Genomic DNA, 27,702 nt, shown 5'->3' with positions numbered 1-27,702 from the left:
GCATAAAACTCCATTGCCAAAGGCTGTTCTAGGGGAGTAGAAGGAAAGTGTTCGGAACCATTCCAAGCAAGTGACTCGGTCACAGCATTGCTACTCTGGTCAGGGACATTGGTGCAGATCTCACTAGCTTTCACTTTCCCTCTGGATCCAGGAAATCCCCCAGGCTGGCTTCTCCTTCTCCTTTCCTTTCTACCTCCTAATCCCATTCTCTTTTTTCCACTGTGGGAATCCTTCGAAAACACAACATTCCCTCGGGGAAGCCAGGTCTGAGTCTCTAGCAGCAATCCCCCACTTTCCCCACCTTTCTAGCTATGGTAAATGTCTGTCCCAAATCTGGACTTTAGCGTCCAAAATCTGGGTGCTTACTATGATTCCCCCCAAGCTTGTTCCCGCCCTGGGACAATAGGAAAGTAAACCACAGAGCATGAGCTCCCCTCTCCCTAGCCTGTCACACAGAGGTAGACAGAGCTCCGGGCACAGAAATTCCTCTCCCCTTTGCCTCACTAGGAAAAGAAACTCACAGTTTTAAAAAGAATAACTTATAATAAAAAGGAAAACTAAACAGGAAGTGCTATAGAGAAAAATAAGCATAGACTCTGATTTAAAGGATACCGCAATTTAAACGCAGTCCAGCTGCGCAGATCCACACACAATGAATTAAAACCAAAGTACATAACAGCCTATTAACTTTGTTCCTTTGTACTACACTTGATAGTATATATTCGAAAGAAGATGGAGTTAGAAGAAAAGCTTGTTTACTCACAGCCGAGGAAAACAAAAAGACCCCGAGTTTCCAGTTCCCTCCCAGACTTTAAAAAAAAATCCAGGTCTCTGATTGGTCCTCTGGTCAGGTGTTTGGTTCCCCCTTTGTTCACCCTTACAGGTAAAAGAAAATTAACCCTTACCTATCTACTTATGACACTAGCCTAATGTGTTTTATTGATTTAATCTAGTAATTTTATCTATCAAATTTATTGATCTCATAGATTAGCTATTATATGTGCACATGTCAACCACAACCTAGCCATTATGTTTACTCTTTTTAAACAAAAACTGCCCCTCCTCCCTGGAGAGGAAAGAAACAAAGAGGGAGAAACTTATCATGCTCTCTCAGTAGTTCCTTTCCTTATTCACAGAGGGGATTCTTCTACCCAGGTTCCCAGATGTACAAATAACTAATGGCTTTATCCCAGCTCCCTGCGCTGGTCAGACTCCTCGGATGGTTTCAGTATTTCAACAAACAGCAGGCATCAAGGCTAATTCCCCACTCTGGTACTTCAAGTGCAGAACGTGGGGACCTGCAAAGATTCTAAAAATTTATACTGTGCCACTCCAGGGTTGTATTAAACTCCCAAGGTTGCAGCTTTTCTCTGACCTTGGATTGGTAGATGCTGCCACCACCCAAGTGCAGAACCCCTTTGAGAGCCCAGAAAGGTGCACTTGGAAATTCCTTCGTGGGGGGTACCCTCAAGCTCTGTCACCCCAGGGAAGAGCTAAGAAAAAAAAAGGAAATCAGCTGTTTCCACCAGCTAATTAAACAACATATGCACAAACCTCTTACGACACAAAAATCCAATTCTGTTCTTAAAAAAGGTAAATTTTATTAATTAAAAAAAAAAGAAAGAAAATACATCTGGGAACTCAGGCTATTGCTAGATTTTAAAAGAGCAACTACAAGGATTAATCACCAAGAATAGCTTTCTTGAGGTCCAACTTAAAGGTACATGCAAAACAAAAGCACCTGGGGTTAGCATAGAGGAATCTAGACATTTCCTGATCTACTTACATATCTGGGGTTTTAAATGAGTAGTTTCTAGGTATGATACTGAAGATTTTTTTCATACCCATCCCAAGCTTCTTACAGCAGAACTGCTGCGCTGTCTGCCTCTCCCCAGGAGAACAACAGACAGACAGACAAACAAAAGGGGAGTCTTTTTTCAGTTTTAAAAAGTTCTAACCTTCCCATTAGCTCTTTTGGCCAGGTGCCGCTTCATTTCCTTTTACCTATGCATCACAGTGAGACTTTTTAACCCTTTACAGGTAGAGCAATTAGAGAACAGCTACCAAGAAGGATTTTATAGCTACTGTCTGGCTGGGTGTCCATAAAAGAGTCCTACCCGCCCCCACCTTCATTTATCACAACAGGCTGGCTGAGAAAATGTTGCAGCAACACTACATCCAGTCACCCAGTCCTGGGCTAGCATGAGGTGGGAATGTCACCCTTTGGAGCATCTAGTATTATGTTCTAGGGCAACCCATTTGGCTGATGCAGAGAGCACTATTGATGGGCCATGGCTACAGATGCCACTCATTCTTCAAAAGGAAGGAAGGGTTTTTCTGTACTCAGCATCTGGTTTATCGTCCAGTCAAGCGTGTTTGGGTCTCAGCACTCCATTGATTGTTCCTTTTTAAGATCAAGTGATCTTATAAATAATAGACTAAAGAAAAAACAGACAATATACAGGTCAATCTCTCCCCCACAAAACATTAAACAGGATCTTAAAAAAGGCTTGTGGGAGGAGGAGGGAGGGGAGAAGAAATCTATCTTTAAGCAAAAGATCAAATGGCATTAAAGCTATTCCTGTAACCGGCTGCTTTAATCAGCTCAACCGTGTTTTGGTACAACAATATTTGAACAGGACACCTTTGGGATCTTTTGTTCCTGAATTCTCTGTATTTCACTGCTGCATTCCTCACACTTCTACATGAAGTTGCAGCAAGTTCACTGGGGTTTAATCCCAGTTTCCCATTAAAGGCGAACACCTCTTACAAACACTAAATATCACAATTCCACTGACTGCAATTGTAACATTCTCAGCTCCTCTAGCCTCCTGGCAACCATTCCGCTGGACATCATCTCCCTTGGTCCTTGCATCTGAACCTCTCTTGCCAGCTTTCTCTATCGACTTATCCCCTTGATGCAGGGATTTTGTTTTGGAGGATCACATTCAGCCTGTGCCCTGCCCAGCATTGAGTGTAACAGGTAAGACACCTTGTCATCAGCACTCAGCGAGCTGGAAGCAGCCTGGACCAGGAATCCAGATTTTCTTTCAGTATGGAGAGGCAGTGTGGTTTAGTGGACAGGACTGATGGGAAGCCAGAAGACCAATGACAATGACCTGCTAGGTGACCTTGAACAGGTCACTTCCCTTCTCTGTGCCTGTTTTTCCCTCACCTTCAGTCCGCTTACACAGTAAGCATTTTGGGGCAGGTACGGTGTTACTGTGTCCATGTATAGCACCTAGCACAGCAGGGCTGGGATCTCAAATGGGGCATCTGACTGCCTGGCAAACAAAACAATTATGGCTTTTTACAGTGGCACTGCAGAACTGAGGGGGGTGTTAGGTCTAGGCAGAGACACCAATACAATATCTTGCTATTCCAAAATCCTCCGTAAGCAGGACGGCCTTCTAGGGCCTGAACTCAAGACCAGACGTTTTCATGACCAGCTGCTGCAACTGCATTTAAACCCAAGCAGTGTCCCAGGATGAGGATCCCTTCCCAAAGTGACCCAGTACAGCAACTGAACAAGCCACACAGGGAACAGCTAGCTACTCTCCCATGGCAGAAGAGCAGTGTTGTGTCTATGAATTGTGTCCTTTCCTCTTCACCCTCACGTGAATGTTGCCCTGCCCCTGAGAAGGCATTGAAAGGTGGGGCAAAGGGACACATCTCCCTCTTTAATTCAGAACATGATGACAGGAGCTGAAGACCAGATCAAATGGCCAGAATGTTACAGAGGGGAGGGAAGATACTATTTAGGCTCTACAAGTGGCTCCTTGCCCCACCCCCACACCAACCTCTCTGGGAATCCCAAAGGGTCAGAGGGTGGGAGAGGGCTGGAGAATCCATGGTTAGGCGGAGAGGGGAATGCGACCAAGGAGGAACCCCTGGATGCTGCATCACCTGCCCGCAGGCCCACTGGGACTTACCTGTAGGAGCTGGCTCCTAGCTTGTCAGCGGTCAGTCCCGACAATTCCTGTGTTCCAATGCCCTTGGGGAGGAACTTTTCAGGCTCTGGTGAGGAGATGGGTAAGCAAGGCTCCAGAAGGAAGCTGTGCTGCTGGTGGAAATGAGTAGAGATAGCTTGGAGTGGCTGGACATCTATATGAGCACATCAGTTCTCTGTGGACTTCAGGACATATACAAAGGTCAAGGAATAAAACCCCTGGATAAAGCACAGAAAGGCAACTCCTCTTCCTCAAACCAACCTCTCGGGATCTAGGAAGCTCACAACTTCCCCAAGACTCTTTAGTTGATCTGGCTTTAGGCAGAGATCATACTCACTAGCATTGATCCATGGGAGAAAGCTACCAGTTTCACCAGCTACCTAACAAATGGATCAGTGACAGGCCAGTTCAAAAGTCACTGGCATGATTTAATCCTTTGACTCTATCCTGGGATTCACAACAGAACCCAATGGCAATAATGAGATTCTTACACTGCCAACACTTGGCCCCAGTGATCTCCCAAAGCTCTCCGTTGAGTCAGCTGTTTACAGCAGAATAACAGCTTGGATCAGTTGGTGTCCTCCACCTTCTGTCCCTAACTCCTGGAAAGTGTCCATATTTAATGAGATGTGGACATTTACTACAGCCTTTACCAAACATTTTTTTTTTAAATCTAGCAACAAATACCAACAGCTGAAGTAACAAAACTCTTTCTCCAGGGCAAAGAACAGAGTCTCTTGAACCAAGCCCAACCTTGTGGCAAGATTGTACAGCACAACCTTGGATCTTGAGGGGTGAGGAAGGAATTCAAGAGTGAAAGCCAGCTTGATGTCTCTGCAGTTAGCATGTGGCACCTGGCTACACTGATAATGCACTACACAAGTTAACACAGGCAACACCTTGTCCTATTACTGCCTCACCTACATACAGTGGATGACTTCACAGAAAGGTGGGAAGCAGTGACCTTGTCCTCTAACCGGGGTTCCATGGGGATCCTATTCACTGAATGTACAAAGTGAAGTGGTGAGACCACTCAGATTTCCAGAGACCCTTTTCGCTTGCTGTTTCAGCAGAGTGATAGAATTTCCCCCTCCATTAAGAATAAAAATATGGCATCAGGAAAGTCATGCTCCATGGCAAATTGCAGGAGCGTGCATCAAGGCCCATTTTTAGCTTTCCAGTAAAGGCTATGTGAGTGTGACAATGGAAACTTTCCTGAGTGCAGCAGACTAAGTGTTTTCATAGGCCCACGCTGGGGGAAGTCTGAATGGAACAGCTCCCAGACAGCTGTTAAGAAAATACTCACTGAGGGAGTGTAGAAGGGAAGTGAAGCAATGCTAAACCTCATCCAGGCAGCTATTCTGCAACTTCTGGAATTAACCCTTCCAGCAGGCAAACCAGCACTATTACCAAAAGATGCTGCTCCTCCTCCACTTTGCTGAAGGCTTGCAAAATGATTTAGACCCGGTGCTTATTTGCCATTTTCAGAAACACACACTGATGTGGCCTGCTAACAGTTTAGCCATACCAAGAGTCACTGTGCTCTTCACTGAAGCTGCATTAACAATGTGGAAGTGAATTATTGGCTGTGTGAAAAATGCCCGCAAGGAGTAGAAAAGGCAAAGGGGCACAGAAGCGATAGGATTCTGGCCACTACTCACCATGGTAGTTTAGCCTGGTTGTTTTTGTGACGATGCAGGATCCATGGGATTCCCAGCATGCACTACACTACTGGAGAAGAGGATGTTTATGTCCTAAGTGATGTACAGAGTTTGGAGTGCTGCTAGGGAAAGGCCCTATCATTTAGTGTACATCCAGAGTACAACTGTCTCCAAAACATTCCAGTCTGAAAAATCCTAAGTGACAGGAGCCAGTCATTCAAGCCAAGGTAAAGTGAATGCCAGAGAGGTAGGAAATTTGTAACTACACACTGATGGCTTAATTTTCTGCAGTTAGAAAGATGAACCAAAGTAAGCTAAAAATCTACTTGAACACAATATTGGTTCTCTCCCCCTTTAACAAACATACTGTATTTAGATCTATCATTTGCTCTTTTGTAGAGCTCAAAGCACATTACAAAAGTTGTGTGTCATTATCTCTATTTTAGAGACTGGGAAACTGAGTCACAGAGATAATGAGATTCCCTCATGATGACCGTTTCATTTCAGAGCTGGAAACGGAACCCAGACCTCATGGCTCACAGTCCAGCATGCTATAGACAGCACCAACCTGGCTCCATGCGAGACAGCTGTTGGTTGGGTTCTGGTTTTTCCCCAACACCTGGATTCATGTGAGCCATCCATGTTCTTCACTTCAAATCAGTGCTGTGTGGAATAAAGGTAACAGAATAAATCATCCTGTTGGAAAGGCACTTGGCACAGGGTGACCTTTTCTAAAACTTGGGAGAAAAATTGCACCTCTGCCTTCTTAGCACCACAAAGAGGCTAATTTAAGTTGCTTAGGCTTTGAAAAGCAGTTTAATTTTAATGCAGATGTAACTTTTGTTTTTCACTATTAAAAGACCAAGAAAATGTGTGATTTGTACCGCCAGATTGGTAAGGACAAGCACAGGTTCTCCACAGTGCTGAGTTTAATCTTATTTTTTAGTTAACTGACCGATGTCTGGTTATGATACTACAGCTAGAGGTAATTTCTGTTGGGCACCCAGCCTCTAACCCAGAACAATCAGCATCATAGTGCTCTGTGCTTTTACCTACTTAGTTATGAGCTAAACTGTGGAATTGGCTTTCCAATTCCAGGTCCCAGACAGGAAGGAAAGTGGGCAGTGCTTGAAGATTCTTGCGTTTTCACAGATCATGCTTATGTTTAACATGCTCCATACCCAGAACTGCCAAAAATCCATTTGCTGCAGCCTTTAGGCATATATAGCTCCTCTAGGGACCAATCTCGGCACAAAGAACTGTTGCTAAAAGTTTAATGAGGTCATACGTCTGGCAAACTTAATGCCAACAAATTAAACTACTTTTTTAAGAACTTGGCTTAGGGTTTGCCTTGGAGATCCAAACCAAAATCCTTAACCCCTAGTTGTCCTCCCAGGAGTCACCCAGAGCAATATCAGCAAAACCGAGCCCTTTTCAGACTGTATAGATGTACATTTTGGAATAAAATTACAATCCATTCCCTCCCTCATTCATCTATTCAATTGCTTCCTGAAATAGTAGTTTTGCAAAAGGGTCATTGCAGATTGTCCAGTGCCATGAAAATGAGAAATTTAAAAGTGAGGGGAGATTTAAATCATTCAGGGGGAGGGGGGAGTATTTTGTTCTAGGTTCTGTTAAGATACTTTGTCAGTCTTTCTGAGATCACAGAAACCTGGAGCTACATTAGTAACATGAAATGTGGGATTTCCAAAACCGCCTAAGTGAATTAAGAGGGCAATTCTCATTGAAGATCCATGGCACTTGTGTTCCTAACTTGAGAATACAATCTCTAATGCTCAGGACAATAAGCAGAAATGTATTGATCCCACCTACCTATATACACACACAAGTATCTTTGAAATTAGTTCACCTTAAAAATTAAAAGGAAAAAGGATCTACATTGAATGTTACACCCAAATTGCTTTTATTGAAAGCATCCATCAAAAATACTATACAAAATGCTTACATCTCCAAGATGCTAATATATTTACACTATTAAGAGCAATACAAAGCATTGTTTGATAAAGTTTTAGATGAAAAGCACTTAAGAGAATCAAGAAACTGGAAAAAATTGAAATTTAACTTAACTAATGAGTGTTCCAAGACATTTCAATTCAATTGACAAGATTCAATTACAAGTTCTCATTCCATGAAACCACATTTAATTTTAATCATTTCTGCCAGTCAAATTAGATCAGTTTAGGGATAGCCCTCCTCCTTTAAAAGCAGATTTTCTTTTTTTTTTTTTAATTTTTCTTTCTTTCTCCATCAATGAAAATGATGTAATGAGTTCAAAACAGAAGGCCAATGAAAGTTTCTAGAAAGAGCATTAAAAAAATGGCTGTTAGGGGAAAAAATATCACTGTATCGATTCCAGTAGATGAATCTAAGTGAAAATAATGATTTCTCAGATTCACAGCTTGGAAATGGAAAAAATAAGCATTCTTAGTCTGTGGTTATGCAGAAAGATTCAAATTCATCAACCAAAGATGCTTGGAAACAAAACAAAACCACTGGCTGCTTGCAAACCAAAAGGAGTGAAATCTATTATGTGGCTCCAGCTAGAAGGAGTTGGAGATGTGGGAAGCACTTGCATAGAAGGAGATAAGGAACTTTCTGGTGCTGGGAGAGACAATGAAAAGAGTTTTATCCTGGTGGAAATAAGCATCTCTCAGTCAGATTTAACAAGGTTTCAATAGAATTCAGGGGGACACAGCCTTCTGCAGAAACAGGTGCAAGAAAAGGGCTAGTTTTGCATAGCCCTGTATGAAGACAGACATGCCAGCAAGGCCTCAGGCAAACTTCCATATTGCCCAGAGGATTTGGAAGCTATGTGAAAGAGGAATGAGGCCAGGAGTCAGTGCAACTGAAAGGGTCAGAAATGCAGTAGCTAGGAGGATTTCAGCAACCAGGTGATGCTGGGGCTTCTACAGCCGATTTCTCAAGGTGGGTAGGTAGTAATGACACAGCAAGTAGTTACGTCGGGGGAGGTCATGGGTGAATGCTGGGAGGAGTATTAGCAAAGGTTCCTGTGCAGTCACATACTAGACATAGAGCCCTGACCGTAGAGTCTATGGGGGAAAAATATCAACGTGAACTGAAGTACCATTCTAGCTATAAAATATCAAGATAAAATTGATTTGAGACAGTCAGAAAAAGTAAAAGGCTGCACTAACACGTCTGCTATTTATCCTCCTCCCCACAACTCCCTTAAAAAAAATGAATCAAGATTTAAGGAGAATGTTCCTTGGGACCATATTGTTTCTTACTAGCTGGTGCATCTCATCTCCCCTTAGGCCCTGCTATTTTCATTCTCTATACACTGCATAAGAGATGAGTAGATCCCACATACTACTATATCCTTTGTGCAAAGGACATTCAGATTCGCTCTTCATCAAATTCCCTAGGAGCCATTTGGGACTTGGATGATGCAGAACCTTCTAGAAGCATGAGTCACATTCTCTGCTTGATGCTTGCTAGTTTTAGAATAGAGGTACACGTCCACCATTTGGGCATTCTCTGCCTGTGCGCAACCCCCCCAGCACGCACGTAGACACCTCAACTATAGATTAGCAAATATGGTACAGCACTTTCCAGATGCTTCACATTCCCCAGATGCTCAGATTAACTAGTTTAACTTAGCAGCAGCTCCAAGAAATTAGGCTCTTCCCTTACCCTATACTCCACGTACACTTGTGCTCTCAACAGAGCTGGCACTAGGCATAAGCAGACTTCGGGTTTGTACACACTAGTGCTTACTTTGGTATAATTTATGTCACTCGGGTGTGAATAAGCCACATCCCTGAGTGACCTAAGCTACTGCTGCTCAGGGTGGTGGAGTAATGATGTCGGTAGGAGAGCTCTCCCCCGTCGGCATACAGCATCTGCTCTAGCAGCACTACCGCGGCGCAGCTACAGGCGTACAGCTGTGCTGCTGGAGCGATTCTAGCACAGACTAATGCTAAGTAATTGCTTAGGGTCCCAAGCAACTCATAGGGGCCCCCTATTCGCATTTTATTATGTATTGCGGGGACAAAAAATATTCCTGCTTAGGGCCCCCCATGGGCTAGCACCGCCTCTACTCAAAGGGGATTTAACTCAAAGGATCACAAGTTGTTAGCTGTGTTCAGTGAAATAAGAGAATTTTATTCTTACAGTAACAAAAAAAGTGTATTTACAGATGCCATTGGCTGTACATTTTATTTTAATAAAATAAGTGATTCCATCTGTTAAAAATGATTCACCCGAAGTATTAGAAACACACAAACAAACCCCCAAGCCTCCAGACAACTCCGGCTTTGTCAGCCCCTCATGGAATCAATTCCCTTTACTGTGCATGAGCTTCTGCTGATTCTCAAGACACTCCTTCAGCTTGTCTTCAGTCAGTGTCAGTCTCTGCTCCAGAATGGAAACAGTCTGCAAAGGGAAATAATAAAATAAAGAGTGCTGCTGAGTGATATATGAAGATAAGCCACATGCTGTATGTTTACTGCTTAGCACAGCTGCTAAATATAATGTATCACAAGCTATTCTCCGCAATCAGAATTTCCAAAGAGGCTTCAAGCTCAGCAACTTCTATTGAGGATAATGGGAGCTGCCGAGCTCAGCTGAAAATCTGGCCCTAGTTATGGGTGCTGAGCACTTTCAAAGCGTGGGCCCAGATTTCCTCTTCACTCCCTCCCTCCTTTTGGTGGAGTGTTGTCTCCTTTGACATATAGGCCAAATACCAGAGAGCTCATGTAATAGGTGTACACTTTAAACCCCTGACATACAGGTGTTTTGAGTAGTTATTCCCTTTTTTGGCCTGTTGTCTTTGATTTCATGTCTTAGTTCCAATTCTTTTCTCCTTTCCTGATTGCTGTGTCAGTTAGCTTAGAGGTGGGCTGCTGATTTATGACAAACAAACAGACCAGAAACTAAATGATAAGCAAAAAATCTAACAAGTCTAGAGTAGGCACAATTGCAAAAACAATGGTAAATATTTTTAGATATGCTCTGTGACATTACACTCCATATTCTTTATGAAATATGCTTCTGATATGGATATGACATAACTGATATACTTTATGTAAGATATCACTGGAAAGGTTATAATTTACTGAATGTGATTATCCAATCTGTATGCCTGCATCATTTCTGTATCTGAAGTTAGGAATATTGACTATCTGTGGCCTGGTCTACACTATGCGTTTAAACCGATTTTAGCAGCGTTAAACCGATTTAACGCTGTACCCGTCCATACTACAAGGCCCTTTATATCGATATAAAGGGCTCTTTAAATCGGTTTCTGTACTCCTCCCCAACGAGAGGAGTAGCGCTAAAATCGGTATTACCATATCGGATTAGGGTTAGTGTGGCCACAAAATCAACGTATTGTCTCCGGCAGTATCCCGAATGCACCACTGTGACCACTCTGGACAGCAATTTGAACTCAGATCAGTGGCCAGGTAAACAGGAAAAGCCCGCGACTTTTGATTTCATTTCTGTTTGCCCGGTGAGCTCTAATCAACACGGGTGGCGATGCAGTCCCAAATCCAAAAAGAGCTCCAGCATGGACCGTACGGAGATAACTGGATCTGAACCCTTTATGGGGAGAACAATCTATTCTATCAGACTCCATTACAGAAGACGAAATCAGAGGTTTGAAAAAATTCATGCTACACAGTGCTGCATGATAATGTAACGGTAAGCCAAAATTCAAAGGGACGCCATGGAGGAGTGAGGGTACTGAGGAATCAGCTATCAATAGTTCCAAAAGTCTCCGCAAAATATTTACATTCTTGGCTGAGTCCCAATGCATCAACACTGTAGTGTTGTTTTCAAATAATTTCAATGTGATGGCGTAGTTCAGGTAAATAGTTTGAATTTACTCCCCTCCCCAGTGAAAGAAAAGGGAAAGAAACGTTTCTTGACTTCTTTCAATGTCACCCTATGTGTACTGAATGCTGCTGGTAGACGCGATGCTGCGGCAGTAAAGCAGTATCCGCTCTCTCCTGGTGGAGATGTGCAGTAGACTGCTACGTCCTTGTCATCAGCCCATGAGTGCTCTGGCTGCCTAGGTGAGCTGGCGAGCACTGGGTAAAAATGGAATGATTCCTGGTCATTCCAGTAGATGGTACAGAACGCTGGTAACCGTTCTATATAGCAATGGGGCTGAGCTCATCAGCCCTCCCTTCTGTTAAAGAAAAGATTCTGTACTGCTGACTATCATAGCAACGGGAGGCTGCCTCCCCTCATTTTATCTCACTACAACACGTTTCTTATTCCTGCATTCTTTATAATTCATGACACAATGGTGGGCAGGACACTGCATGGTAGCCAGGAAGTTGGGGAGGAGGGAAGAATGATGGTTGTTGCAGGGCACCCCATGTAATGACATGCAGCTCATCATTTCGCGGATTCTGACAGGCGCAGCTGTGCTCTTGATAACTGGTTCTCTGTACACTTGCTATATTTAGGCAGGACTATTTTAGACCATAAAGGAGCGATTGACTCAGGATCATTCCAGTTTGCCTTTGCGTCCTGCGACCTCAGCAGGACACCCATATAGCAGCAAACAGTACAGAGGACAGATACATCATCTTACTGCCAATTTATAGGAGCAGACGGTACAGACGATTGAACATCTCTGCTATCATGCAAAAGCAATGACTCTGCTGTTAGCGCTGCAGTACACTCGTTAACGGCTCCAGTACAATACTGTTGACAGTAAAAAAAGCTGAATGGGCTCCATGGTTGCTTCGTGTTGGCGTCTGCCAGGGCAATCCAGGGAAAAGGGCGAAATGATTGTCTGCATTATTTTCGGAGAAGAATGACTGACGACATTTACCCAGAACACAGCGACAATGATTTTTGCCCATCAGGCATGGCATATCAAACCCAATTCCAATGGCAGGTGAACGCGAACTATGGGATAGCTACGGAACAGCTACCCACACAGTGGAACGCTCCGGAAATCAACGCTAGCCTCGGACCATGGACGCATACTGCCAAATTAATGTGCTTAGTGTGGCCGCGTGCACTCGACTTTATACAATCTGTTTTACAAAACCGGTTTATGTAAAATCGGAATAATCCCGTAGTGTAGACGAACCCTGTATTTCAAATGTGTTACTTTGAGTGTCACCCCCAACTAGCCCTTCAGGTATAACAATGGAAAAGCCACACAGAACTAATGGGCCGTTAGCAAAGACAATGGTCTGTGAAAGGACTTAGTCTTCCTGTGGACACTCCAGACAGCCTTGGAGTACTGGCTGCCACAGCCCTGCAGAGACATGGGTCTGGGCCACCTGGTACTGGATCCACCCCTTGGAATGCTAGTGTTCTTCCACTGGGAGACAAAGGGTTCCCACCATACACAATAGCTATATACGGCAGGGGAGTGACATCATCATGGTCCTCCTCTTCCTCCCCACCCAAAAAGACACTGAAAAACACCGGGGAGCAAGAACTGAACTGAGGGGAGAAGGCTTGAACCCAGGCTGGTAGGGCATCCAGTCTGTGAGTGGAAATACCTGAAGTCTCAAGCTGCAGGCCAGTGTAGCTGCCTTTCAAGACTTTCTGTAATCTACCTGTGACAATATTTAGGGTGAGAAATTATATTTTGTAACCTGTTTCTTTAGTGAATCAAACTTAGTTTGCATGTTTTGTTTTATTTGCTTAGTAATCTGTTTTGTTCTGTTTGCTACCCCTTTAACTACTTAAAATCTGCCTTTTATAGTTAATAAAATTTGTTTTGTTTATTATTAAACCGAGTTTCTGTAATTTCTAACTGGGGGGGCAAGTTGTAGTACATATCTTCCTCCACATTGAGGGAGGAGGCAAATTTATTAGCTTGCGTTGTATAGATTTCTCCACAGCGCACTACAATATACCTTTGGGTCTGCACTCCAAGGGAGGTGGACACCTGAGTGCTGGGGTAAGTCCCTTAAGCTGGGCCTTCCCAGAACTGATCTCAGCGTCTGTCGTTTTACAGTTGGGTGTGGCCCTCCCTGTGTGTGTGCTAGAGACGACTTAATAGCCTGGCTCAGTAGGACAGGGTAAAGGGGGCCCAGGCTGGCAGAACAGGTGGGCTCAGTGGTATCCCAGCACATCAGGTGGCATCTTAAAGGGGGGCAAGCCATCATACGCTTATCTTAAGATTGTATTTGTGCCCTCTAAAGAGAATGATCAATGCCTTATAAATACGATCACTACTAGCTCTTTCTCATAGCTCTAAAATCTAGATACAGACATGGAAAGTATGCAGGAAGCATATTTTAAATTACATGGGGATAAAATTTTCTGCTGGAAGTCATTTATCGATTACTTTGAAGTAATCGAGGATAGTCAGCAAGGTAAAAGTGCATTTCAAGGACACTGGAGCAACTGGCAATACTGAAACATTAGATAGAGAAAGCATTAAATATAATGAATCAATATTTAACCACTAAAACACAATAATTTCACATATTTTTAATAGGACTGTCAACTAATCCCAGTTAAGTCACACGATTAACAAAAAAATTAATCGCGATTAATCGTAGTTTTAATCACACTGTTAAACAATAGAATACCAATTTAAATTTATTAATTTTGGATGTTTTTCTACATTTTCACATATATTGTATTCTGTGTTGTAATTGAAATCAAACTGTATATTTTTTTTATTACAAATATCTGCACTGTAAAAATGAAAAACAAAAGTAGTAGTCTTTTTCAATTCACCTCTTACAAGTACTGTAGTGCAATCTCTTTGTTGGGAAAGTGCAGTTTACAAATGTAGATTTTTTGTTGCTCTTACATAACTGCACTCAAAAACAACAACAACAAAAATGTAAAACTTCAGAGCCTACAAGTCCACTCAGTCCTACTTTCTGTTCAGCCAATTGCTAAGACAGACAAGTTTGTTTGCATTTACAGGGGGAGGGATAGCTCAGTGGTTTGAGCATTGGCCTATTAAACCCAGGGTTGTGAGCTCAATCCTTGAGGGGGCCATTTAGAGAACTGGGATAAAAATCTGTCTAGGGACTGGTCCTGCTTTGAGCAGTGAGGTAGACTAAATGACCTCCTGAGATCCCTTCCAACTCTGATATTCTATGATCCTACAGGAGATAATGCTGCCCCCTTATAGAAGCATAGACTTTAAGGTCAGAAGGGACCATTATAATCATCTAGTCTGACCTCCTGCACCATGTAGGTCACAGAATCTCACCCATCCACTTCAATAACAAACCTCTAACCTATGTCTGAGTTACTGAAGTCCTCAAATTGTGGTCTGAAGACCTCAAGCTGCAGAGAATCCTCCAGCAAGTGACCCATGCTGCAGAGGAAGGCAAAAAAACTCCAGGGCCTCTGCCAATCTGCCCAGGAGGAAAATTCCTTCCCGACCCCAAATATGGCAATCTTCTTATTTACGTCACCAGAAAGTGAGAGCAGGCACATTTGTAGCCAGCACTGCAAGGTATTTATGTGCCAGATATGCTGAACATTCGTATGCCCCTTCATGCTTCAGCCACCATTCCAGAGGACATGCTTCCATGCTGATGACGCTCATTAAAAAAATAATGTGTTAATTAAATTTGTGACTGAACTCCTTGGGGAAGAATTGTATGTCCCCTGCTCTGTTTTACCCACATTCAGCCATATATTTCATGGTATAGCAGTCTCGAATGATGACCCAGCACATGCTCATTTTAAGGACACTTTCACAGCAGATTTCGCAAAACACAAAGAAGGTATCAATGTGAGATAGCTATCTAAAGATAGCTATAGCACTCAACCCAACTTTTAAGAATCTGAAGTGCTTCCAAAATCTGAGAGGGACAAGGTGTGAAACATGCTTTCAGAAGTCATAAGAGAACACTCTGATGCGGAAACTACAGAACCCTAACCACCAAAACAGAAAATCAACTTTCTGCTGGTGTCATCTGAATCAGACAATGAAAATGAGCATGCATCGATCTGCACTGCTTTGGATGGTTATCGAGCAGAACTCATCATCAGCATGGACACATGGCCACTGGAATGGTGGTTGAAGTATGAAAGGACATATGAATCTTTAGCGCATCTGGTATGTAAATATCTTGTGATACCAGCTACAACAGTGCCATCAGAATGCCTGTTTTCACTTTCAGGTAACATTTTAAACAAGAGCCGGGCAGCATTATGTCCTGCAAATGTAAACAGACTTGTTTGTCTGAGCAATTGGCTGAAGAAGTAGGACTGAGTGGACTTACTGGTTCTAAAATGTACACTGGTTTATTTTTGAATGCAGGTTTTTTTGTACATAATTCTACATTTGTAATTTCAACTTTCATGATAAAGAGATTGCACTACAGTACTTGTATTAGGCAAATTGAAAAAATACTCGTTTTTTTAATAAAAATAATATAAAGTGAGCACTTTGCATTGTGTTGTAATTTAAACCAATACACTTGAAAATGTAGAAAACATCCAAAAATATGTAAATAAATGGTATTCTACTATTATTTAACAGTGTGATTAATCGCACAATTAATTGTGATTAATTTTTTTAATCGCTTGACAGCCCTAATTTTTACTTTCAGTTAAAACCTAAAATGAGAAGCTCTGTTATAAAGACTGATAAAACACTCCTCACACAAATGAAACTGGTGTTTATCCAATAAACACTAGAAAAACACAACAAATGGTTACTAGTATCCAGGGCCTTCTTTACACAGAGCAGTAATGCAGACCATCAGCAGGTTGGGGGGTGATTTCTAAAATTAGTAAGTTCTGTTGGCTACTGATTCCTCAATAAACACAGCAGCAGATCTAGACATGAGAGGAACACCACACATCCCCCTGGATAGTTGGGAAGTGGAATCAGTTTAGCCAGATGACTGGTCAATCCAGCAAATCTGTTTTGGCCTGGATCTGAGGGTGAAATAGATAAAAATATAGAGCAAAGAGTTAATGCCAGGGACAAGCACAACGCCACTAAGATATCTACAGGTCGATGCTATGGACATTGTTGAAATTATTTTCTTTACTACCCTCATCATCGTTAAAGATTTTACAGTACAGAATCTGTATTTTTTTTAATTGAGATTTGAAGAGTTTACAGCTTGATCTTTTAACTTGAGGAGTCTTTGTTATTTCAAATACAATTTGGATGAAACTTGTTTGGTGGTTTTATGATAAGTGGATGCTAGTATTTTGGACACAGTTTGGAACATGTTACCTTAGAAATGTTTGGCAGAGCATTAGCATGTATTGTATCAAATAGAAAAAGAGCTACTATTCCTACCTCTTAAGATTTTATTCTAAATCACACACATTAATTTATAAAGATATGTTTTCATTCTAGCAAAAGAATCTATCAGAACAGGACACAATGGCAAAAATATTTCAGTGGAAAAGGAATTAAAGGCATCCTAATAACTTAATTTTAGATATGAGGATTTTCAAACCAAAAACACAAAGGGGACACTGGAATGACTACATTTTGGCATTATGAATACGTTATTTTCTTCACTTTTCATAATCTCATAATCATGCTATCCGTATAATAAGGCCAACATAGATTTCGAGACCTAATGTAAGAAACAATCCAAATCCCACAGAATAGTTTGTGATCCATATCCATGCCAATGTTCCTGGTATTTGCCATATGAAAAGCAGTGCTGAAGCACCACGATATTATACTGACAAACATCAGGATATAGATTTAGATTCAGACCTTACGGTCAGAAGGGATCATCATGAACTTCTAGTCTGACCCTCTGCACACTGTAGGCCACAGAACCTAATCCACTCACGCCTGTAATAAACCCCTAACCTCTGGCTAAGTTATTGAAGTCCTCGAATCATGATTTAAAGACTTCAAGTTACAGAGACTCCAATATAGTTTAAACCTGCATGTGACCCGTGCCTCACGGTGCAGAGCAAAGTGAACTCCCCCCAAATTATGGTTGAAGTTTTAGGGTGCAATACTCCTCACAAGGCCCTCACAATTCTCATGGACACTTATGACAAACATGGCCAAACTGCACTGGTGTTAATCGTGATGTATTTATCTGAATCATACATTTATTGTTGAGATTAAGGAGTTACCTGGAAGTAGCTACCTGAGCAAGCCCTGCTTCGAGATATTATTTAGGCTTGTTAATGCTATATTGGAGTAGCTAAAGCCTTGCCCACGAGTCCCTAGGGGAAGACTGATACATTCCAAACATACAAACTAATCAAAGAAAGGAAAGAAAAAATACAAAGTAACTCAAAGCCCTGAGGGCTTTTTCATAATTACACCAAGCAAAATGGGCTTCAAAAAACTAAGATGGGGTGGGCCACATGATTCAGTGTCATCAAAACAATGCATGCTGTATTATAGCAAGATAAACTCTGAAGGGAACTGCACATTGAAGGACTGTAGACTGCAGTGTCATATTTTTAACCAAAGTGGCAACATGAGAGTTTGCTTAATTATTCTTTATTGTATTTAAGACATGATCATTTTTAGAGCACTTTAATGGTTAGATTATCTTAATATTATACTGGAGTTTTATTTAAGGACACTGCATGGGATATTTAAAGATGGAAGCTGTTCTTAACTTTGATTTTTGGTCTCCTCCCTTGTGTGTTATTTGGTGACCTTTCAGACGTTTACACTGTTTTACAGTATATAGAGAAATATATACAATATACTCCTAAAATTATCTACTTTAGTTTAGCCACAAATATATACTGAATATGCATAGCTAAATATAGTTCACAGTGATCTAAACACTGATACTGTCACAGTAGCTCTGCAGAATTAGTCATTTTAAAGGCATTCAAACCACTTTAAACATATTTAGTCTATCAGATTTCTTCTTCAGCAGACATGCACAACAGCCTAAGTTTAAAGTAATAGCTTCTAGAAGCCAAAGTCCAAGTCCTGCAAGATGCTGTGCACCTCTGGCCTAATCCAAAGCCCACTAAAGTCAATGGAAAGATTCCCATTGACTGCAGTGGGGGATTGCATCAGGCCATTTCTGAGAGAGCTCCTTCTCACTGAAGGCCAATAGAAGCTGAAGGTCCTTAGCAGCTCAAGGGATGTGCTCAGCACAGGAGCAGATCTTTGGATACTACAGTGAGACACGAGAAGCATAAAGGTGGTATTTAAGCAGTTTTAGAAGGAAAAAACCTTCCACATTTCCAGATTATAAAGGACTTAAAACAGGCATATTTCAGAGAGTTGCTTTCAGCAAACAGTAGCTACAAGAAAATAATGCAGAGCACTGTCAATATCCTGCAAAGAAATGAAATATCCTGAATGAGTCAGAGCTCAAAGCTATTGTATCATCAAAAGGGAGGACTGAGAATATGAAAAATAGTATTTTGGTCCTCTAGATATGGTTAAGATGTCAAAAAGCAACAGTTTCTCCAGTATTTCAGAGGTTTTTCAGACTGAAATGTTTCTAAAGATATCAAATAAGGAACACAGCATTGGAATCAAAACTGAATCATTTAATATGTTCTAAAAGCCTCTCTTCTGATCTCTATTATCCACTGGTGTGTTTGTGTAATGACAGAGGCACAAGAGCCAAAATTTGCAACCATTTGAAGTCATCAGTGAATTTTACTGAACCACTTGCTTGTTCTACACTTAATGCATCTCAGAGAAGGGAAGGGCCATTTAATTCCTTTGCATTATGTGTTTTGAATAATAATTTCTGAATGTAAGCACAATAATGATTTTGCTTTACTCATTTTAGACTACATACTTTATTTTGAAGACCACTTTCAGTCTGAATTAAACTCATTCCCCCCCACCCCAACTGCATTTTTATACTAGTGAATTTCATTTAAAAACTTACCCCCGCTACAATCACTTCCGGAATAAGTGAAATGATCTTTTAATCTCTCACAACCTAGACTGTCCTGAGTTCCCGGTGGGGATTATCTCAGGGCTTTAGGAACTCTTCTAAATTTAACTGTGTTGTTTTTCTCCTGACTTTAATGCAGGATTAATTTGGATGCATATGAAACTCCGTTTCCTGTGGGTGGATTCTCTCAGCAATTTATGAATTTTTATGATAACTTGATTCTGAACTCGGTTTTCATTTGGAATAGACACATCTTTCTTCCCACACAAAACAGAAGCTATTTCCCCCAGCAAGTGCGCACTGTGTACTAGTGTTACATATATTTGTCCTACTGATAATGGCAACTGCAGGTGTTTGTGATAATGGCAAAGTATATTAACCCTGCATGTTAATCATTCCAAATTAAGTTTTCCATTACAGCTGAGATATTCATTCATTGACCTTCTGCTCTTACAGAGGAATACTTGAGCTGTAAGTGCAGCTAAGAAAGAGTGTGAGATAGCACACTAACGCATATTTGAATACCAGCTTTGCTCTAGTTACATTAAACATATCCTAGAGCAAACGAGTTTTGAATGAAAAAGCTACCCAAAAGAAAACATCTTTGTTGCCTCATAAAAATGTTATGAGAATATTCATTCCAACTCCTCATCTGGACACATTTGGTATGACTACACTGCAATTAAACACCTGTGGCTGGTCCATATCAACTGACTTGGGCTCAGGAGGCTCAGGCTACTGTGCTGTTTAACTGTGGTGTAGTTGCTTAGTGGAGCCCAGGCTTGGGATCCTCCCCACTTCACCCCGGACAGGGTCCCACAGCCCATGCTCCAGCCCAAGCTTGAACATCTCCACGGCAATTAAATCCATTGCCTATGCCCCTCGAGCCCAAGTCAGCTGATGGAGGCCAGCTGTGGGTGTTTAATGCAGCATAAATGTTCCCATTGAATTGATTGCTGCATCTTTAAGTTCAGCCCATTTCTGAGAAAAGCAAAGATATGAATTTAATGCTGCTACTCAGGAAAATGAAGCCTAAAATTTTTAACTTTTTATCTTTGCAGGTCAAATCTAGAACAACACTTATATTTAAGATATTTATATACAAAAAATACAAAAATATTTGCAAAATAAATCAAAACTAAACGTGATTCTACTTAATATTCTAAATACATAATTCTTGTTTACATGTCATCTTAAAACCACTTTATCTACAAAGTAAACAAAGGAAGATGGAGTAACATATTTACTCAAATAAAAAACATAATATTGGTTAAAAACATTTGCACAAACCAAGAGTAAAATATCATAACATGATGCTAACAGGCATAACAAGAAGCATCATCATGGACATTAGCTACATCAAATTCACCTACTGTGTCATTACTAAAAGTGGTATGCAGCAGCCACTAGTCCCTTCTCATACAGCTTTCTAGAGTTAGTTAACGTACTTCACTGAAGAATCAACCCTGCTTCAGAACGTTCAATTGGGCAGGCCATAGCGTCTCTACAGCTTCATCACTTCTACTTCCAGCTGGCATCTGGCAGGAAGAGGCCTCTTAATAGAGTCAAAACAGTCCTACTGTCTGATAAGCAGACAGCACTCCACTTCTTCATTACAGCTGCTCTCGGCGGAGGGAAGGTACTGACAACTGGTGAGCAGACAACGTAACTTCACAAATTTGCAACATGGACCAAAGAACTGTGCGTTGGCCACAGCACAATTCTCAACTTTCAGATGACAATGTTCAACTGGTTCCCTAGTACAAATGATCTCTCAGCATTGCAAAGTCATGAAAAATCATCTTTTCTCCCCCTGTAAAATACTATTTAGGATATAACATTATAAATCATTTAAGCAAAGAGAGACATTAGAAAAGGGGAGGGATAGCTCAGTGGTTTGAGCATTGCCCTGTTAAACTCAGGGTTGTGAGTTCAAACCTTGAGGGGGCATCTGGGGCAAAATCAGTACTTGGTCCTGCTAGTGAAGGCAGGGTACTGGACTCACTGACCTTCAAGGTCCCTTCCAGTTCTATGAGATAGGTATATCTCTATATGCTAAAAAATGAATAGGAGATCAATGTGATATTTGCAAAATTTCCAACTGAAGTAGTTTATCACAACTACAGTATGTTCCCCACATTATGATAATTAAAAGGTTAGAGCTAAGTAAATTCACTGAGAACAAAAAATCATTATCACAGTTTTACTCCAACCTTCTCAAGATAGTATACTAGAAATATACTAACGCTCCCTTGATGCTAAACAATTAAAATGCCTGGGAAAACTGGGACAAATGTGCAAATATATAGCATGTGGAAATATCATAGCGGAAGCCTGTCTTGTTTTCTTAAATGCGTGGTTCCACTTATGAACGTAAAGCTTTTCTAACTGGTGCTATTCAGGCATATTAATTAAACAGTTCATTGCAAGATACCAGTAAGAGACAGCTAACATATTCCTGGTCTTTTTCCAAGCAGACCCTTTGTGTACCTTTAATTTTACGGAGACACCAGAATTTTTTTTTTTAAGAACCACAGTGGCATTTATATATTTTAGAGAGAGAAGCCTTTTATATCTGGAATCTGAATTCAAACATGCAGCACCAGTCAAGAGATAGATCGACACTTCACTAGGCAATGGCAGTTCATCTGCATGCTGCCCATCAGAGCAGCTCAGGTACTGGTACTCAGAGTCACAATCTCCTTCCCATTTACTTTTGCTCTGGATGGAGGGCATTGCCTCAGGGCTACATCCAGCACAGGTCACATTACCTGGTCACCAAGGCTTCTCCCAGTCCTCAACTATCTGTGTGAAAAAAGTAGGGGTGACTTCGCAGAGCCTTCTTCCCCAAGTGTTGTAATCCATGGCCCATGTAGCCTGCACAAGACAGGAAGAGGCATTTTATACCCCTTTACTCCCTTGCATGGATCCAGAGAGCTACTGATGATCTAGGGCCAAGGCCTCAAAGAATGGTAAATTTAAGCAAACTCTAATAACATGGCTAGTTATGTCCTCCAGACTTGCAATGATAAAACTCCACAATCCTTTGGAGACCCCTGACTCCACAGAAGCACAAATTCAGTCCTTTCTGACCTCCTCTGGCCTCCTATTCTCCACACACGCCTCTCCTCTCAGTAATAACAGTAATTATTTCTACTGTTCCCACCTGCAGCACTCTGAAGTCTTAGTTGTGTGTTGTCTTGTCTCGCCTCGCTCAGCCAAAGTCACACATTCTAAGGGGTACGATACCATCATAGGGCTTGCAAAGTTATGGAATTGTTTAATATCATTAAATACACTAATCTACTCTCACATAAGTATACTGGATGCAGCTAAGGATACAGAGTGTCAAGTGAAGATTACAACATTAACATTAAATTATTTTGGTGTTATTCTGGTGTCAGTACAGCTCGGAAAACTTTTTCCCCTAAATGCAGCTATTTTTACCGTCTTTTCAGACTTCATTTCCAACTTTATCCTATGTTCTAATTTATTCCTCCTCCACTCCTCTCCCTGCTAGGTCTAAAATAACATTTGGAATTTCTGAAGTTACTGAACCTCTTTTTAAAAGGTACGTTTGCATTGCATAGATCTATTTTAAACCTCACATACAGTGTTTACTACAGTATTTTTCCTCCTATAAAAACACTTGTACAGTAGAAATGGAGCCCATTACACAACAATTAGAATTGTGTATCACAATACATAATGAAAGATAAAAAATGCATTCCAATCCTACTACTGGTGAAGCACACAAATACTAGTAGTTCATACAGTTTCCATTTTATTAACGTGTACAACATTGGAGATGCTAACCAGAATGGTTTCAAATAGATTAGCAGTGGGATCTAAAAGTACTCCCCCTACCTCCCACCCCATCGTTTTCTTGTATTTCTACTGAATAGCATTATGGTTCTTTTGAAAGAAAATGTTTTTTGGTTTTTACCTCCCTATTTCCACTCAAGATGTAAGTGTTGCAAGATTCAACACATCTAGATAAAACTAGGACTATTTTGACAATCCACCCCAACCTCTACACTTTTCAATCATGTTCGTGTTCCTCAGGAGCAGAAGACTGAGTTGGAAAGAGAATTAGTGTTATATATGATATGATACATTCAGATTCTTCTGAATTCTATGAAAAGGGCAGGATTTCTTTTTAATACGAGAAACAAGGGAGACAAATCTGTTATATAAATGCATATAGCGACTCTAATTTTTCTATCCCCCTCAGACAAAAAAATACCTTAATTAAAAAACAGGTATGTGCACTTGAATAACCATACCACAAATAACCATTAAGATAGCTATGAAGCCACTTGTTAAATCTTCTCACTCAGCCTTTCCAAATCACAACCATGAATTAATCTTCTTTGCATTATGTCATCAACATGCACAACTCTGTAATACGTGGCTTCTCCCTGCACCTCCACATACAATATTTAATCTTTCCATTCCACATGGTTACCATTAAGAAATTACAATTTTCTAACTGGAGTGATGAACTGGTGTTTTGTTGGAGGTGGTGTTGATTTTTAGTTGCTGGTTATGTTTTGTTATGCTGATAGATTTGGATGTGTTGCATGTTCACGGTGGGGATTGTTTAAGTGGAAATGGTTTTTAAGTTGTTTATCATTTTAGGAAGCTGGTATTGTAATATTTAGAGTATGTTATTTAAGTGATACTGTAAGTAAGAAGTGTGTTGAGATTTTTTCAACAGTTAAATGTTTGTGGTTGAAGTTAAAGAAGTGTGCGGAATTAGTGGAGGCAGGAGTTGTGTGTGGTGGATGTGGGTGAGGTAATATGGTTAGACAAAATTAATGCTTAAAAACTTTAAACCCCCCCCCCCCACACACACACAAGACAGGGCTGTGGTGAGACCCAGATATGTGCAAGGGAGAAGCATGGTGGAGAGAAACAGGACAGACGCTGTTGGGAAACATGTTGGAACTTCAAGTATGTGGAACGAGTTAGGGAAAGAGTAGGATTTGAGCAGGGGAGGGGACAATGGAGCTACGCTGATTTTACAGGCTGAGGATCTAGAATTGAAGTTAATTCTCTTATGCACGATAGTGATGCATTCCCCAAACGGAAGAATACTATGTGTAGAATCTACTGACAAGGTTTTTTAAAATATGAATTGAACACATAGATTTCCTTAATTTCCAGAAAATAGAATGCTACTAGACCACCCTACCATGATCCATGCAGGCTTTCACACTTGTGGAAAAGGAAAGTTTAAAGGACACAAAGAAATTTATTTTAATGTTTGGAACCCCATATGATTTGTGAATTCACAGAAAGTGGTCTTAATTTTAGTATATGATTTGTAACCACTGCAAATTTAAATTTTACAATGCTTTGAAAGCATAAAGTGCTTATATAAAGGACCAAGAATTAATTGCTGCAAAGGTTACTGCTGTCATAAATAGATAGCTAAGGGTTAATGTTTCTTTTACCTGTAAAGGGTTAACAAAGGGAACCAAACACCTGACCAGAGGACCAATCAGGAAACCGGATTTTTCAAAGCTCAGGGGAGGGAATTTTTTTGGTTCTTTTGTCTTTGTCTGCTTCTCAGCTATGAGGGGGATCTTTTTCTATCTGTAAGCTTCTCATCTTCAGTTTCCCGTTGTAAGTACAAAGGTAGCAAAACAATAGGCTTTTATATGTTTTGTTTTGTATTTACATGTGCTGGAATGTTTCAATTGGATATCTTTTTGAATCAGACTGTTTATTCATAATTTTCTCATAAGCAATAGCCCTGTATGTCATCTTGTACAGAGAATATGTTTATGTCTTTTTTCTTTTTTTTTATATAAAGCTTTCTTTTTTAAAACCTGTTTGAGTTTTCTCTGGTTAAGGAGAAAGGAAAGACGGGGGAGGGGAAACACTATGCTCTGTGTTTAACTGTCCTAGTGTCCCAGGGCGGAAGAAGCTAAGGGAGGGAGGAGATAGAATCTCTTTCTGTTTCCTTGTATTTGGGGTTTGTCTCTTTATGGAATAGAGGAGATATGCTTCTTGTATTGTGATGTAAAAGAAGATGCGATCAATACTCCCAGGTTAGCCCAGAAGGAAAGTCCTGGTGGGAGAGAGAGAGGAAGGGAAGTGGGTTATTTCCCTTTGTTGTAGGCTCAGGGTTTGAGTCTTGGGGTCCCTCCAGGGAAGGTTTTGGGGAAGACCAGAGGGGGCCAAACCCCTGGAAATTCTTGGCTGGTGGCAGCGAGATCAGATCTAAGCTGGTAAATTGAGCTTAGAGGGGTTCATGCTAGGCACCCAGATTTTTGGACGCTAAGGTCCAGATTTGGGAAGAGGCTTATGATAACTGCCGACATACATTTTAATAGAATAATCTAGATCTGAATTTAGATTGTTATACTAACCCCTGTGACGCATGACCAGAGGGTTAAGTGTCCTGCAGGATGAATGACTCAAATTCAACCCTTAAAGACATATGGGGAGATAATGTTTGTGTTTACATATATATTGGTAGTGGTCAACAATGTAATCAAACAGTCCCTATCTATGCTATATTCTGTTAATTCAGAAATCAAAGGGACATAAATGAACTGTAAACATAGGCTGTCCGCTATATTAATCTCTCTCTGAAATATACAGCAAATCATCTGCAAATGGTGGAAGAACAGGCAATTGCCTTATGTTAATCTGTGTGAATAATTAAGAGCAATGCTTAGGAAATGAGAGTCTATTGTTTGCTGAGGGACTCCGAGCTATCAAAGAAGGCCTGAACTATATAAAAATGGGTTGGGTCCTAATCCTATCATCTCAGATCTGCTTAAGCTTTATCAGCAGAAGTTTAAGTTGCAAGATGAGATCCCAGTTAGGCTGGTACTCCCTGGATATGATATTGAACATTGGACTATAACTTAGGGACTAAATTCTAAAAGAACTCTTTGCAACTACAAAGCTCATCTCTGTCATAAATCTGAACCTCAAGAATTGAACTCATGTTTTTATGTATATTGAGCTGTTAACCATACTCTCTTTTCTTTTTAATAAATTTTAGTTAATAAGAATTGGCTATAAGTGTATATTAGGGTAAGATCTGGAATATTTATTAATATGGAAATGGGTGTGATCCTTTGGGATTGGTAGAACTTTTTTTAATGTGATGAAATAAGATTTTTATTATTTTTCATCATATCTGACTTGGGTAACTAGGTGGAGGCCTGAGGCTGGGTTACTTTAAAGGAACTATGTTTTAGACTTCTAAGTAACCAGTAAGGTAAAACAGAAGCTGTTTAGTGCTGGCTTGGTAAATCAAGTATTGAAATATCCACCAGCTTTGGGGCTGTCTGCCCCATTCTTTGCAGTTCACCTTAATTGAGTGACCTCAGCTGGCTCCCCATGGGACTCCGGTCACACAACCCTATATTATTCTCTAATGAGCTCCAAAGTACTCCCTGAAAAAAAAAGTTAAGATTAGCTCCACAAAAGGGGATAAAATATAAGGTGGGATTTTGAAAAGCCATCAGCACTGGCCTAACTCTGCTCTCAATGAAGCCAGTCGAATACGGCACAATGCATATGCCATAGATGTTGAATTCAGTAGCTGTTTGTGTTTTACCATAAAGCAAGATAATAGTAGATGGAGATGGGATTATATTTAAGTTACAGGTTTTGTGGACTGTAAATTTCTTTATGTCCTTCCAATACTTATCAGAAACAACATTTTAAGGATATTGTGACAACTTTTTAGATAATTCAGAAATCTGACACTCTCCATCATTCTACAGAGATTTACCAATAAGCTTCTGTAAAACAGATGAGTTTTGAGACTATTCACATGTTTACTTTAAGGATCTATTTCAGAAAGTCCCTATTTCACTTGATGACAGAAGATGGCCTATTATCATGAGCCTATAAAGCATTTCATACCTGAGTAAGAACATCTAACTGTCCCACAATATGCTCTAGGGTATCTGCAAGACTTGTCTCCTCCTCTTGCTGGTGCTGGTTCCTGGCAGATTCTTGTATTTTGTTTTTCTTAGGAGGATCACCGCAATCCATTTCTGATTGCTAGGAAAACAAAGAGACACTATATGTTAGTACAATGCAAGCAACAGAAGTATTTCTGCCTCAGGGATAGGTGGCAGTGAAGGATGATCTGTCCTGGAGAACTGAATCTGTGCTATGAAAAGGGACTGATGGTGTTGAGGCAGCAGCACACAGCTAGAAATCAGGAAAGCTACCATGGACTTGTGTGACTTAGGGAAAGTAATCTCTGGAATAAGACAATAATTGCAAGATTCAAGTTACTAA

The 27,702-nt window shown here is 40.8% G+C and overlaps 1 protein-coding gene across 2 annotated transcripts in view; it reads right to left on the bottom strand.

Annotated features, from left to right (window-relative positions):
* Nucleotides 1-7,514: 7,514 nt before the first annotated feature.
* POC1A (POC1 centriolar protein A) overlaps nucleotides 7,515-27,702 on the bottom strand; it is a 106,335-nt gene continuing 86,147 nt past the window's right edge. Inside the window, exons 10-11 of one of the 2 annotated variants that reach the window (XM_032805832.2) lie at nucleotides 27,319-27,459; nucleotides 7,515-10,027 (exon numbers count right to left, since the gene is read on the bottom strand). In XM_032805832.2, coding sequence (XP_032661723.1) covers nucleotides 9,929-10,027; nucleotides 27,319-27,459 — 240 coding nt within the window. In that variant the 3' untranslated portion in view covers nucleotides 7,515-9,928. The remainder of the gene's footprint in view (nucleotides 10,028-27,318; nucleotides 27,460-27,702) is intronic. The other variant, XM_032805833.2, reaches the window with a different exon arrangement.

Source organism: Chelonoidis abingdonii, chromosome 16 (genome assembly GCF_003597395.2).
Source record: "Chelonoidis abingdonii isolate Lonesome George chromosome 16, CheloAbing_2.0, whole genome shotgun sequence".
Lineage (NCBI taxonomy): Eukaryota > Metazoa > Chordata > Testudines > Testudinidae > Chelonoidis > Chelonoidis abingdonii.
The sequence above is the reverse complement of the archived record's forward strand: the minus strand, read 5'-3'. Positions and strand labels throughout refer to the sequence as shown.